The 16076-nt window shown below is 34.0% G+C and overlaps 1 protein-coding gene and 1 long non-coding RNA gene across 3 annotated transcripts in view; both read left to right on the top strand.

Moving 5' to 3' along the window:
• The first annotated feature begins 489 nt into the window (after positions 1-489).
• Atg101 (autophagy-related protein 101) overlaps positions 490-16076 on the top strand; it is a 70383-nt gene continuing 54796 nt past the window's right edge. Inside the window, exon 1 of the mRNA XM_081761736.1 lies at positions 490-690. Coding sequence (XP_081617862.1) covers positions 661-690 — 30 coding nt within the window. The 5' untranslated portion in view covers positions 490-660. The remainder of the gene's footprint in view (positions 691-16076) is intronic.
• LOC145688039 (uncharacterized) lies at positions 6486-10484 on the top strand. 2 transcript variants are annotated; one of them, XR_014131834.1, is made up of 2 exons: positions 6486-6682; positions 9590-10484. It is a non-coding gene; the product is annotated as an uncharacterized LOC145688039 (long non-coding RNA). The 2 variants fall into 2 exon arrangements; XR_014131833.1 differs by lacking the exon at positions 6486-6682 and adding an exon at positions 7745-8493.

Below are 16076 nucleotides of genomic sequence, written 5' to 3'. Positions count from 1 at the left end.
AAATATAGCTTTGTTCTGTGATTTGTACTTCTAGTTTAAATGGCAAAACTGATATAATGGTGAATGTAATGAATCTAGTACTTTTTTCTTACAAAACAGTCTAACACACACACACAAACAAAACTGATTACAAAAAAAAAAAAAGTTTTCTTCCTTGTATTTGAGTCCCGAATAAAGTAATTTGAATTTTATCTATGGTTCTGTCACTGTGAATTTTAGTACTTTATTATAATTTGGTGCACAATCTGGTCTAGTCAAGTATACAAGCAAGATAATTTATTTCGTTTACGTTGTACAAGAAACAACGTTCAACATATTATTACATAAAGAAAAAAAGCTGATAGCGCTCAAGAATAAGTGACTTTTCATTTGACACTGAACAGAACGGGGATAACACTTACTGTATGTCTCACTCGATTTTTGGAGCGTATCATAATACCCTACAAAATACTATCATTTTTATTATCGCGCACAGTAATAGCCAGTTACTGAGTTGGCAGCCCTGCACCTGCCCATCTGCTCAAATAAGAAACAAAGATGGAGCGAAGTGCGATTGTTGACTCCTATTTGGAGAGACAATTTTCGAGACTTGTGTAGTATAAAATATAAAACTGCAAGTCATGAGTAACCAATATAATAAAAAGGAGGGAGGCATTGACAATGAACGCAAGATCTCAGGTTTTTGAACTGGTAAGTGTGTGTGTTTACTATAAATTACAATACACTATATGAACGTAAGTTCATGTTTTTGATGCATGTTAAATGATCCAGTTTCGTGGATCTGGCAGTACCCTTGCACATATTGGATATGTATGTGTTGCCTTTCATTTTTACGTAATTATGCTACAAACTTTGTTGAAATTAACATTTTAAAAATAATTTTCCATTCACGCATAATAAATATACGGTAAATAAATATAATGGTGATCACGTAAAGTCCTTTGTGTTACAGATCGCTAATTTGCATAATCCTAGTTAACATACTACTGCCTAAATTTATTTTAATCTGTGTGCATTTTGTTAGGGTTTTATTTTTGCATGGACACGTTGAAGAAATAGAATTCATTATTATTATTTTTTAAAAATATATTTATAACGCATGAATTTACGTCATAGAACTACTACTATTAATCGTGATGTTAAAATCAAAATTAGTTTTACGTGAATATAGGCTGGAAAACTCATCAGATGTAAATTTGCGTTTTTTTTTTTTTTTTTTTTTTTTGTGAAACAATACGTTGCTATTCTGGAGTCACGAGAGACCCGTTGTAATATTTTCAAACTTGATGATCAGTTGTATTATTCATTTTTAAAGGAATTTAAAATGTAATTCCTGTATTGAAATGTAAAGGGAATTCATACAGAAAGATGTTAGAAGAGTTGGTATGTTTTATACACATTTCCTTATAACGCAAACGAGCATATTCTACTATACTGTACTCTGCCTGTGTGACCGTCTGCCAACGATGCCACGTACGGAAGTAAATTAATCCTAGCATTATTTTTTTCCTGGGAAGAGTAGTGGGCCCTACGCATTTTGAAGGACCTTACGTGGGTGGTGGGAGGATATGAAATATAATCGTAGGGGCTGGGTAACAAAAGTCCGGAGTGGTTTATTAAGCACAGGTTATTGCTTCAATCCGCAAATGATAATTATACTTTGTCTTTTTAAGTTGCGTTTACTTTCTTTGAAAATAAAATGTGGTAAAATTATGAAATTAAGATATTGGGACAAAAAGATAATAAGTAGGACCAGGATTTATATTTGACCCAGCTAGTGGTTTGGATTCTGCTTTAAACTGTAGATCCAGTCTCATATAGCAGTGCGGGGCGCCTTCTGACATTTTTCTTCCTCTTTCCTTTTTATCGTTTTGTCTCCAGCATATGTGATCTATAACCATTTGACACTTTATCTAAATGTGCAGGAACTTACAATCAAATAGTGACTAGTGCCCCACATAAACATATTTTTCCCTACAAAACATGTTTATTTATCGATATTTTCAATGATGTAAAAAAAAAATGTTATTTTGCTATTTTACATTTTCGGATGACCCTGGGGCCCTATGGGACAATCAAATTTACTCCATTTGTTGCACTCTCTGGTATTTTTCTATTTCACCTCTTGTTTCATTTTTTTTTTTTTTTTTTAAATCTTCAACCATTTGTGATTTATAAGCAATTGACGGCCTATGTTTAGCAGAAGGGGTCCAGCTCTTTTCTCTAAAAAATGTCACAATTTTGGTAATTTCTGTTCACATTCGGTTAGTTTAGGGTAGGGTTGGTTACTTTAATTAAGTTAGGCTAGTTTAGGTTACGTTAGGTTAGTTTAGTTTATGTTATATTAGTGTAGGAGTCCCGCATAATTTTCGAAAAAATCATAGAATTTCGCTTATTTCTACTAATATTACGTTAGTTTAGGTTAGTTCAGGTTAGCTTACGTTAGTTTATGTTGGGTTAGGTTAGATTTGGTTATGATATATATTCATATGTTACATCTAAGTACGTACATCACTTATTTCTCCTGTAAATTTTGTGTTTTTTACGTGCTTCTGGACCCCTTGTACTAAACATACCCCCAATTGACCTTAGAAACGCCCAATAGAAATCTCCAACTCGCAATGGAAAAAGGATAACCTTCCAATGGCCACCCACCTATGATTAAAATAAATAAATAAGAGTTTGGTTATTGACTATTTTTGCATTGTGTGGTGCACATTTCAGCGCTTTGTTTTATTTATTTTTTAAAAAAATTGTGCATTTACTGCTATTTACTACAGTTACCACCCTCTTTACAGCCTTTATTTGGGAAGGTTTTATAATCCTGGCCCGCACATATAGGTGAAGGTGAGTTAGTAGCCAGTTGTATCCTTTATTAAAGTTCATTACTCAATTCACATAGTAATGCCAAGCGAGTGATAGCGACTGAAGGCGGATTAATTAGCCAGGTTAATTGCTTTCTTTATTACAACCCAATAGAAATGCGAGCCAGTGTTCTAAAACGTGTCACTTTATTATTATTTTTTAAGGTAATGTATACGTTACGCGATCGATTAAACGTATTCAATGCTGACTAAACTTGGCATGATAAAAGACCTTGATGACATTATCGACCTTGAAATATTTTTGGTGTGCTGACCGTTGGTTCCCGAGTTATTGGATACCAGATTTAGGTTTTCAATTTAGTGAAATCAAGAAATTTCACAAAAACACCATCAATGAGACTCATTCAATTTCTACTAAACTTATCGTAGTCCATGGCCTGGTTAATACGCGTGTGATTTTTTTTTTTTTTTTTTTTTTATAATTGACAACTCCATTTAATGAATCAGTTAGAACATATGACATCTGGAATGCACAGAGACGACCCAAACGATGGGAAAAAGCATGTTGTATTGAAGTAAACCTTCATTTTTTTGTAAAGATTGTCCACCAAATCCAGATGGGAAAGAGTAGAATTTTACTCGTACAATAATTGCCTGTCTCGGTTAAGATTTTTGTAGTATAATATGGTCAAGTCAAGGAAGAACGATTTTTTCTCGCTTACGGTCAAGCTACTTGATTGATATCAGAGCACAATTTCTGTACTATGAGTTTTTCGATTTCGTGGATCTCAGAGCTGCAGGTACAGTAGGGATATTTCTATACTATCGAGGGGAGGGCGTAACTTCAGCAGAAATCATTAAAAAAAAAAAAAAAAGATAAATAATTGTATGAAAAGAGTATTTGCCATAGTCTATATCAATTCAGGCAGGAGAATTCTTTTCATAGTGTCAGATGTTATTGAATTTTATAGATGCTAAAATTAAGGATAAAGTTAGAAAACTTTTATTATTATTATTCAAAAAATTCTAGACCAAAGATTTTTTGTTTTGTTTGAAAAGAAAACTTCCAGCTTTGAGTTTAACGGATTTTATAAACAGTGTTCATGTTTTAAGTTCCGTTTTAATGTCTTTATTGTTGTTTTTTTTTTCTTTTTTCTTTTTTGTCTCAGAAACAGTAATTCCAAAATTTCTGAAAATTGTACATTAGTTATATTTCTAAGAGTACCACATATTCTGAAAAGGAGAACTTGGTCCAGTGTAATAAAGGGAGGATACATAAATTCACACTTCAGTTGTCAACAGACAAGCAGACCAGTTAACCACATTTGTGGTCTAACAGTACATGTAAGCTTTTATGAGGATACCACTGATTAACTTAGGCCGTGTCCAAAAGGTACAAGTGCACATTTGAAGTACGCACAAGTGAACTAACGTCACCTAGTGTGCGTCAAAAGGTCCAAGTTCACAAGTCTGCAAGTGCATTGTGAGTAGTGTGCGAGGATGTACACTCATGTCCGAAATTATTGTCGCATGTCAGATTTGTTGTAGGAATATAATTTGATAACGAATTCGCCTGGTATTTCTTATAATCTTAGTATGTGTATAATCGGCAATGACATGTACGTAGCAAATTTCATGTCAAAAGACCAGTAAATAAGAACAATAAAACGAAAATAAAACTTTCTTGTTCATTTAGGAATATTTTGTTTTACTCATTCTAATTTTCGTATTTATAATTCTTTTCCTATGAAACTTACCACAAATATACATTTCTCGATTCCCGATTTACACAGTATCAGTTATTAGAAGTACCCTGCAAAATCATTATTAAATTATATTCTTATAAGACAGTTATAGATATGCGACAATCATTTTGGACATGAGTGTACACTACGTTAGTATACTTGTGTGCTTAACATGGCTGTTTCTCGTAGTAGGAACATTATCAAAATGACATAAAATTTTAAAAGGCATATTTTAACTATTTTTGTTGAAGTGAATATTTTTGTAAACTGATCTCATAATAATTTACTTGATAAATATACAAATTAATGATTTTATAAGTGGAAAATAAAAACGTTACACAAATAACAAATGTATTTATATTCTCTGATTATACAATGGAGTTTAAAATAGTGTAGAGAAAACAATCGAATTATTTCTTTATTGCTATAAATACATTTGTGCTTAAAATATTACATGGTTTATGTAGCTTAATTGTAATAATTAGACTATGGGTAATGCAGCTATTTGCACGTAAATTACGAACTTTAATGGCATATGAATTAAAATTTTGGGCTTTAGGATAGAATAATGAATACCTAGATTATTTATTATCCTATGGCTACAACTTCAATGTTAATTCGTAGGTAGATGGGTCTAATTTTCCAATTTTGATTGTAAGCAAACAAATTCCTTTCAAAGCTACAATATTTCCTTGCGCTTGGTCTGAGTGAGGAACAGTTTCTGCCCAATGGTATCAGCTCTTTGCGTCTCGAAGTAGTCAAGTTTATTTTCGGTGCATTATGGTACGATTTAGATGCGTGCTTATTTGTTCAGGAAACATGAACCCTTATGTTGAGTAGAAGGGAAGAGAAAAGGGGAAAGGGATCATAATATAGTTAAAGGTAAAACACAAAGAAAAAATCACATTGCCTATACAGGATAAAGAAATGTTTGTTTTAAAATTGTTTTCGAAAGAAATGGAATCTTAAGCTTTCTTTATTTACACTATGTGTATTATACGTATGGAAATGTTTGTTTAAAAATACGCAGTTACATATGCATCTCCAAGCACAAAGAACCCAAGTAGTGTTAGTAAGTTATTTTGTTCACTATGCTGTGATAGGTCACGGGTTCGATTTCATATAAAAGGGAAATACTGAACAAAGCTTAAAACAAAATCTACAACGATTTTAAAGATTTTCACAATTGATTTATATGGGAACATATAAAAGTTTGTATCATGACATCCAGGTTACATAGAAATATGCGGTTTGCACGTATGTGTTCATAAGTCAGTTTTCTATTGCTAAAGACAGAAGTTAATATAATAATACAGTATTTCTAGGTAGCGCGTCTGTTATTGACAACATTCAAAGTGGTGCGAAAAGTCAGTATTTGCTGTCGCTTGCCCCAAACTGACAACACTGCGTAACTGTGATTGGAGAAAGTGCACAGCCCGCTCAAGACCATGTAACTTCTCGTTTGAAAAGCGCTATAGGTGCGAAATTTTTGAAAACACTGAAGAAACACATGTTGTTTTTAATGAGTTTACGTGTCGGACTCATCTCCCTAACTTTAGGGATTCGTAAGCTGCTTTGTTCTTTACTATTGTAATAATAATAATAATAATAATAATAATAATAATAATAATAAAGAAGTAAAGTTCAGACCGTATTTAAAAAAAAAAGTATTTCCTATCCATTGCTTCCGTGAGAAAAAGCTGTTCCGTACTCTGCCCAAATTTTACGTTTGTATTTGTAGTAGTATACCTGAACGTTGATGTTTCGGTTACTTTTAATCTTTTATGTAATAGTATAGATGATGAATTAAAATATCGTTTTAGCATAAATTTAATTTATTTTCGATTAAAAGACTATTAGTATGCTCAAAGCGAATAGTTCCGAATTATTGTTTTGAATATTAATTTCAATTTGTTGTCGGAAATTGTTGAAAAAGTGAGGGAAATGTTAGATATATTTGTTATATGGAAATTTTTGGATATTTCGATATGTTTTTGCATATTTTTTTTTAACAGCCACGCTAAAGAATTCGCCATCCTTGCTTCTGAAGTCAGTACCAAGGACTCAAGTCGAATACATTTTTTATTATTATTATAACATATATGTATGTCGGTAAGTTCGGAATTCATGGTGATGAAGTATCTAGTTAACTAAGCTCACAAGTATCTAGCGATTTCCGCCCTACGTAAATTCACATCTTTTTTTCCGAAGGAAAGAAAGAAAGAAGAAAAATAAAAGATGAGTAAAATCTGATCTCTTCCGTACTTGGTATATATATGATTGAAAGTTACACAACTAGAGTAGAGTAGAGGATTAACTTGGGTACGATTATGCTACTCACAATAGACACCTCCCGAAAGCAATAAATAATAATACTGGATATATAATATTGATGTGATATATGCGAAAAAACAGGAACAGATTTATTTAATAATTGAAGACTAGATATATTATAAGAAGGGGGTGAGAACAATTTTCATTTATTTATTCTGAAAAGAACCTAGACTAGAGAACAAACCAAGCGAAGAGTAATGGAACTGCCATCGAATGAAAAGATAGAGCCCCTAATAGGTAACACTGATTACCTCCTTTGTTTTCGAGAGAGAAACAGGGTACGGACCACCGCACTAACCTTTCTCGCTCTCACGTCTTAAATTGAATCATATCGTGTTGTAGTTGTTAGAGAAACGTTTATAGTTTAGTATTTATTTATGAAATAATACCAGCTGAACAGTTTTTGAGCAAATTGTCTCCCCCCCCCACACACACACACAAAAAAAAAACTCATCCGTTCTTCGTGCATGGAGGATAAGGTTTGTTCAATCGCGTTGTTCCTATCAATTCCTGGGTCAGTTGGCAGGTCCCATTTTGCCAAAACTTGGGCTTAAGACTGTCAGCTTTGAGATTCGACACTATATCGGTTATTTTGGATGTTAGTTTGCACCCTTCGCCCCCTTCTGGACTTAACGACATTGGAACTGGACTGTTACTATTTATCTCAGCGTGCCCGAAAACTCGATTCTACACTCATCTCAGTCATTTTCGATATCCCCCCCCCCCGTGCCCCTGATGATGATGAGGGCAATAGGTAGACTTGTTGGCGTCTGGAGTGTCAGTACTCATCTCAGGGACCCCGAAAAGTATAGATTTGACACTAATATTCATTGTCTCGGGTATTTATCTTCTTTTATGCATACATTTTGACCCCACCACAGCCCACTCCATCTATTCCCTGAAGCCAAAAATAGAAAAAAAACGGGCAAAGAAATGAGTGAATAAGGAAGAAAGAGCAACGCCTTTGTCATTGACCCTGTCAATGTTAGTGAAATAAATAAGTAAGAAAGAGCTATTCCTTCATCATTGCCCTGTTAATTCTCGGCCACCTGACGTTTCCTTTCTTGCTTAACCTTGGGCTTAAATGTTATCAGGACTGTCATCAAACAGCTTAGCGATCCCGAAAACTATAAATTGGTCATTAATATGGTCATTTTGGACATGCTATCTTCCCCTGATGACGATAAGGACTAAAGTTGGTTCTGAACGGCGTCGGGGATGTTACTATTCATCTTAGCGATCCCGAATACATGGATTGGATACAGATATCCGTTATCTCGGGTATTTATCTTCTTGTATGTATACATTTTGATCACCCAAGCTAAAAATAACAATAAAAAGGTTAAAAAAAGAGTGAAATAAGGAAAAGCAACGCCTTTGGCGTTGCATCTGTCAGTATGACTGAAATAAATAATAATGAAGACCAACTCTTTCAGCATTACCCCTGTTAATTCCCGGCCAGCTGACATGTCCTTCAATGCCTAAAATTGGGCTTTAATCTCATCAGAACTGTCACCCAACAGCTTAGCGACCCCGAATTCTATCGATTCGACACAAATATCCATCGAGAGCTACTTCGTCGTTATAAGGTTAGTGTAAGTGCCTTTGGTGCGGGAGTCTTCCCGGCGCCAACTTATGTAGCTTAAAATCTCCTGTTAACCTGTAGGTCTACTTCTCTTCCATCTAATTACCAATGTGCTATTCCATGATTATTATCTTTCTTGAAGTTTGCGTTAGGGTCAACCTGAACTAGGCAATCTCGACATTGTAACGATGGCAATTTCCCATCATTATTTTTTTAAATTTTATTTTGATTATAGTGTTCCGTAATATATCATTATATATTATTCGACTAGTAAAATTACTTAGCACGCTCTCTGTTGTTACATAGTCTTGAGTTTGATTTTTTAGTAGAGATAGAGACTCCATTAGCCTACGTAGACGCTAAAATAGATTCCATTTACGATCATGGAAAGGTTTGAGGTTTCATACCTATATACCATAGGTAAGTCTTTGGTTTGAAGAAATATATGTTCTGCAATAAATGTTACATTGACTTTTAACCAATTAGATTGAAGAAGGAACAGTTGACGTATGTAGATCAGCGCGCGCCTAGAAGGATGCGTCAGTTGGTTTTGATTATTTTTAAATATAGAGTATGAACGAAATTTTAAAGTATATGCATGTAGCCTATATAGTTAAAACAGGAAATAACGAAATTATGAGTGCCCTGTTTCTACTGTACATTATAGGTTCATGGAGTCTTGCTAGAAAAATAAAGAGGACAGGCTTCATGATTTTTGAGTCTCTAAGATAACATATTTCAAAGTATACTTGCAACAGAGGCTTCAAAGGGAGAATAATAATAATACTTGCTGCAGTACTAGCTTTATACAGCTTTTGAAAGGGAGGATTTTTTTAAAAAAAATATTTATTTATTTATTTTTTACCATTATTACATTAATCGTCACTATTTGTCACTCACATTTCGTGTTGGATTTACATTTTAAAATGTAGATTTCGTGACATCGTCCTTTGTATTTCAAAGCACTTACATAAATAATAAAATACAAAAATTCAAGAGACCGACCACTAATCAAAACCAGTTGGTGCAACTTTTGTTAGGTTATTAATGACAACCCAAATGTAATGCATTTTTTTTAGCGTTTTTCTTACCATTTCCAGGTGTGTCAGCTGAAGAAGGTTTTTAACATTCTAAAGTTGATAGGCACATATATCCTCCAGATAATAGATCAACATCAAATGAGATTCTAAAGCATCATTATAAAATACATCCTGGCACTTTAATACTAATGATAATTTTATAATGGCACCAGCAGTTAAAAGAATCAAGTGAACTTTTTTGTACTTTACTGTACTTATTTTTATTTATTATTATTACTATTACATTTAGTTATATTGTTATAGTATACTAAAACAAGTTCGGCTAAATAAAATAATTATCTTATTGTAATGCGTGTAAGACCTAATCATTAGTTGCAAATTATAATTTTCAACGAAAAATTTTATTGTTTATTGCAAGTAAATATATTGCGAAATTTGTATTGTAATTATTTTAGCCCTCACCCAACGATATTTTTCTTTTTAAGTTTTACTATAATTTATATTTGTAAATGTTTTGTGACATTTTAAATTTGTTAAATGATTTTGGGCTTAGACATAAATGTTTTTTTTTCTTTTTTTTTGATTGAAAATAAGTAATTATATTGAAAGTAAAATAATTTCTCAGACAGTTTTTATTTATTTGATTGATTTACATTTCGAGAGCAACAAACAATGTAACAGAGCACTTAGAATAATTGTATGGACAACGTTGTGACAGTCCATAGAAATTAATGTTGCCTGTCAGTTAATTATTCTGCAGCATTTTTCTTTAAGTTGTTATATGCTCCTAAAATTGAGAAAAATTCATATCCTTTTTGCTTTAAAATTATAATAATAAAAAATCATTAAGTCATTATAAAATGTTACCTGAGTAACTATTTTAAATATTACTTGTTCTTTTTACCAGTACTTGTAAGATTTGGTAAAAGACTGGCAAGTATATTTTTTGATTAGACGTGCATGTTGTTCAATTTTATTCTACTTTTCCCATTTTATTTTGCATTTATATTATCTTTTAGGTTTGGATTATCGTACATGTACTTTTCCGTAACCAGATTATTGATACTTGGTATTGTAATCTTTGAAATGAAATGAAATCTTTAAGTTTTACGTCCCACGCTTATGCCGATTAGGCTAAAGGAGACGGTGATAATGAGAAATGGTGGAATGAAGAAAGTGGGAGGAAACGGGAGAATCCTGAGAAAACCCACGAGCACGCTGTTTGTCCACCACAAAGTCAACACTGCGCGAGCTGGGATCGAACCAGGGACTCGAAGCACCGGAGATGAACGCTATACCACCGCGCCGCCGATATTGTAATCTTGACGTATGTATGCGAAGTATCTTGTTTTCACCATTCGACTCCAAAAAACTATATCTGTTATTTGTTACAAGCAAGTAGTGTGTGCAAAAGGTAATTTAAGAATAGTATCTTACTTCCAAATCCATATCAGCTTTACTTACGGTATAATGTATGCATGGTTTGGAACTTGATTTATTTTTCTAGAAATCTTTGAATTTTCATTTTACCGTACAATGTCTTAACTATAATGCACAGTCAGCAGCTAAAGTTCAATCTACTGTCTGCATGTTAACTATTTGATCAATCTGAAAACATTAATATACGTAGGAGTAACAGAATTTTCAGCTCCTTATTGAAAACCGTATCCCTATTGGCTTATTCATTTCGAGGATATTGCTAAATGAAAACCTTTATGCAGGGAAGCACTTTTTGCTGGTCACTGTACATAAATAGTAATTACATTATTACTACTAACTACAGTACTACTAATAGTTGAAAATATAATTAGAATTCTGTAAAGATATGTTGATTTTAAACTACATCTTTTATTTGTCAACTTCTGACAACAGACTGTTGCATCAAAAGTGTAAGATTTCGTTTCAACTCGAGAGACTCTTAGAGTTCTAATACAAAAAGTACGTTGTCCGTACGTTTGCCTAATAATAATAATACGACACCATCAGAGACTAAAAAATAATTGTAACCTTTAACCATTTATTATACTAAAACATTGACATCCACAATTATTCATCAAATTCGTAATTCTCAAACTAGTCACATTGTTGACTAAACAAACTATATTCTTTTTTCCTTCTTGACCTCATTGCTAAATTTATAAAAAGTTTCTTACCAACAGCAGTGACACCCACTGTGATTGAACCTAGTTTTCTTTGTAAGCATCTCAAGTCATAATTAGATACTTCTTTTTCTTTTTAATTTATCCCCAACGATTTTGAGGCTTTCTATTCCATGTAGACCTACAGTAGTTTCAACTCCCTTAAGAACTGCGTTGCTACTTCTATACTGCTTTTCTCCGGTCCCCGACATCTGAGTTACACTTGCTTCGTTATTTCTTCTGATCCTTAGATGAGGTCCCACCAACTGCTGAGAATCTGATTTTGCCTTACTGCTATTGAAAATCTTTCCCTCGTTTGAAACGAGTGATTTCAGTGTATTCTTATTAGACAGCCTTGCACTAAAACTTGGAAAATATAAGGAGCTAATGCATACTTGAGGTACTTTTGTATTCCACCGGCGAAATTTCTCATCCATATTGGAGATCCTCTAATCACCTGACCATAAGATTTTTCGTGGCCCTGTGTGTAAGGCATGTAAGAAGCACAAGTTATCTTTTGAAATCTGTGGGAGATTTTTACTAAACCACGTGTTAGGCTTGCAAGCCAACAAATAGGACGATTGTGGACGCTTATCTTCCCTTGCAGTCGTGTGTAAAATCACATAATGTGTTGTCCTGTTATTCGGTCCTGGAAACGAGTTGTCCTGTTATTCTACCTTGATTCTGCACATAGTTAAGATGTTTTAATAGACTGAACAGGTTTTCAGCTTTACCATTGCTAGCAGATTAATACACTGGCGAATGAATTAACACTACTCCCGTTTGTGCACAATATTTTCTAAAACACACTGATTGGAAAGGCAACCCATTGTTTGTCACCAAGTTACTAGGATAACAAAGAATTTGGAAGTGTCTTGGAGTTCGTGAATTCTTTCTGAGGCCTTAGTAGACAATATTCTATATACGGATCTAATTAGGACAGTAATCAACCATTATCGAGAAGGTAATCTAAAAAAGAAAAAAAAGAAAAGAAAATTCTCAGTGAATTCGTTGAAATGGAATTCAACTTCAGCCGGAGACTAACGTCGGAAGCAATTTTTCATAGGAGCATTAGTCACTAAATGGCAGACATTGCATCCATATACCGAATCTTTAATATCTTCTATCATCGAAGGCCACCAAATCTCAGAAGTCAGTCTTAGGCGGGCAATCTCCAGATGCTGTTCATGGAGCAACTTAAATATTTCTTCCTGAGAGTCATTGGTAATGCCACTTTTCCCTTATGATGTTAAACAACGGTCAACTATCTCGAAGTTTCAACGATAATGGAAATATTTTCTTAGCTCCAAGGGATCGAAATAGTCTGACATTATAACGTTCTTGTCCTATTGTTACTAATATCCAAATTAAACCAATTACTTCAATTTGTAAAGAGTCAACATTTTGCAGTCTTGCTTTGCACTTCTCTATACTTCTGTAAAGAAAAGCTTGAAATTATATCTCATTACTGTAATGGCTGCACCTGTATCCAGCAGAAACCGTATGGGTGCGCTGCGCTATTATACATGTACCTTAGGTATTTTGGTTGATTCTGCCTAGATTTTGTGCTTGTAATTTATATGGGAACGCAGATGTTTTCCCTTTCTGCGCCGTATATTATTAATACAAAGAATACACTGGCCGTACGTTTGCCTAATAATAGTAGAACACCATCACAGTAAAAGAAAAGGATAACCGTAAACAGTTTAATATTGTACGAAAGCATTGACATCCACAATTATTCAAGTTGGTAATTCTCAAATCAGTTATATTGTTGACCTAAATAAAGTATATCCTGTTTTTCTTCTTCGTGATGACATTACAGAATTTATAAAACATTTGTAGCCATTTCTTACCAACAACAGTTCCACATCAGTTGAAGCCAAAGTTACATGTATCATAGACTAGTAAGCTAATATTAAGTTACTCCGGAGTCTTGTTTCCGCCACGGTGTGAAGTTGTTTTCTGGAAAAGTGCTTCGCAGCAGTGTTAAGCAAAATCAGCATTCTGTACATTACAAGAAGAAATTTTTTTTTTTTTTTTTTTTTTTTTTTTAAAGAAAAGGTTGATTGAGTTGTAGGTTGAACGTGTGTACGTTTATATCCTAAAGGAGACTATACAAAATGTATTATCAAGGTGAAATGATAAAAGGAAACACCGTGTTTTATGTGCGATTCGTGGCTGCGAAAATACGTCTGATGCGATTGTTTGCCAGCCTAGCGCCTCGTAGAACTAGGGTGTGCTAGTCGATTCATGTGATTGCCGGATTTGAGTTTGTTTGCAGAGAGCCATTAATCTATGAATAAGGGCTCTGTACTTTTGTAACGCACTGTTGTATACTATCAAATTCTGTAAAAAAAAATAGTCCTGATTTTTTAAAAAAATGTTTGCTTAGTACTTTTCTAAATGTTTCTCTGGCTTTGAAATCTGATACATACATAATATAAGCGTTATTACAAGAAAATACATGGTCGTACGTTTGCAAAAATGAAAGCTACAGAAGAAAGAAGGAAGATGATACTAAATGGTTTTACTATTTGGAGAGTATTGCAATCCAGGAGAAATATAATAAGAAGCTACTCTTCAGTCAGGAAGATATAAATATTGTTACTTCGATTATATGTATATTCCACGCTAACATTTACTAACCCTCATTGCTGGTGTACTGGCTACCGTGCGTGCTTTTAGTACACGATGTCCCGCGCTCGATTCACTGTGGGGAGACCCGGGTTCGATTCCCGGCGGGAGCTCATGTGGTTCGGATTCCACGTTAATCAGTAGGTCCACGTCTCATATAGCCTCGCTGCTGAACGGGACGATAAACTCAACTCAACTCGATTCACTGTTTGAAAACACCGTGCACTACAGTGGTTCAGACCCCACTTTAAGCTGTAGGTCTTGTTTGATGTTGCCTTACTACTGGCAAATGATGTAAATACAAATCAATAACATAAATATTTACTGTGAATCACATTTATCATGTCCAGCCATACTCAGGGTAATTGTACGTTCTTATCTCTCAAATATTGCAAATTGCTTTTTCCACACAGTAAACTAACATGCATCAAAGCTTTATCATTACACACATAATTTAGCAGTACGTTAGTAACGAGAGCTAGTACTACAAGTTCTGCCCATGCTATCTCAACCATATCCTTTTACACCAACTCAACAATTTCTTTCTTTCAAAGTATCATTTCCACGGATAATTAATGTGTCTTATTATGATATAGAACTAAATTGTATATTATGATATTACAATTACAATTACTCTGAAAAAGTCTCCTGTTCCCTCCAAATACCATATTAACGGTTCCCCTATAACACATTCTGCCAGTCATAATGATCTTGGTGTCATCTTTGATTCGAAACTCTCGTTCTCAGAGCACATCTCCTCAATAGTTAAGAAATCAATGCGTATGCTGGGGCTTCTTTACCGATTCACTGAACTACGTACTGTGGCATCATTAACAACATTCTATAAAACTCTAATAGCACCCAAGATCGAATACTGCTCTCCCATATGGGCCATGGCCGCACCTACACATCTCTCTAGACTTGCGTCTGTTCTCAATTTCTTTATTGCAATAGTTCGTTTTCGTGTTCCCGCACTTCGAATATTACCTAAGGAGGAAATTTTGCGATATCTTAATATCCAGACGCCGGAAGTACGCAGAAATAACTCTGATTTGAAGTTTCTTCATAAGATTGTTAATGGGAACCTAAGATCAGAAACCCTAATTCAACAACAATCCTTACATGTCCCTTCCCGCAAAACCCGGAATACCCACCTCTTCCATCTTGCACGCCCTAGGTTGACAATTATACAGAGGTTTCTTTTTCACCGAGTACCCAACTATTATAATGATCTAACAAGTGAGGTGGACATTTTTTTTCGAGCTACCCGGTGTTTGAAAGAGCAATAAAACGCGTGCTAGCTAAATAATATTACTTGTGCACTCTTTGTTAATACTATTGATGTTACTGTTGTTGTTTATTTTTTTTAAATTCTTTTTCTTTTTTCGTTTTTTCCCGCTTGTTGACATTTCCCTGTGTAAAATGGCACAATTATGCTGTATCTGGGAATTTGTTCAATAAATAAATAAATAAATAAATGTTAAAATATTAGGGAGTGATTCGAGTCTGCGATTGAGAGCTGTATGCATGATCGTATAGTGCTTGCGACCACTCGACTGTGTTTACCGAAAAAGCGTTTCCTCAAAAAATTGTATCAAAATTGCTTGCCCGCCTAGAACCAAGTAAACCTACTGAAGCAAATCAAATAGTACACATTCTTAAAACTACATATATCGCAAAGAGAATACGTATTCAGGAAACTACTTGGATATATAACTAGCTGAAATGCCTGTTCTTTGCAGAGGAGAATAAATTTATTGAAAATATTTGAA

This window comes from Thermobia domestica, chromosome 6 (assembly GCF_964235325.1).
Source record: "Thermobia domestica chromosome 6, izTheDome1.hap1.1, whole genome shotgun sequence".
Lineage (NCBI taxonomy): Eukaryota > Metazoa > Arthropoda > Insecta > Zygentoma > Lepismatidae > Thermobia > Thermobia domestica.
The sequence above is the reverse complement of the archived record's forward strand: the minus strand, read 5'-3'. Positions and strand labels throughout refer to the sequence as shown.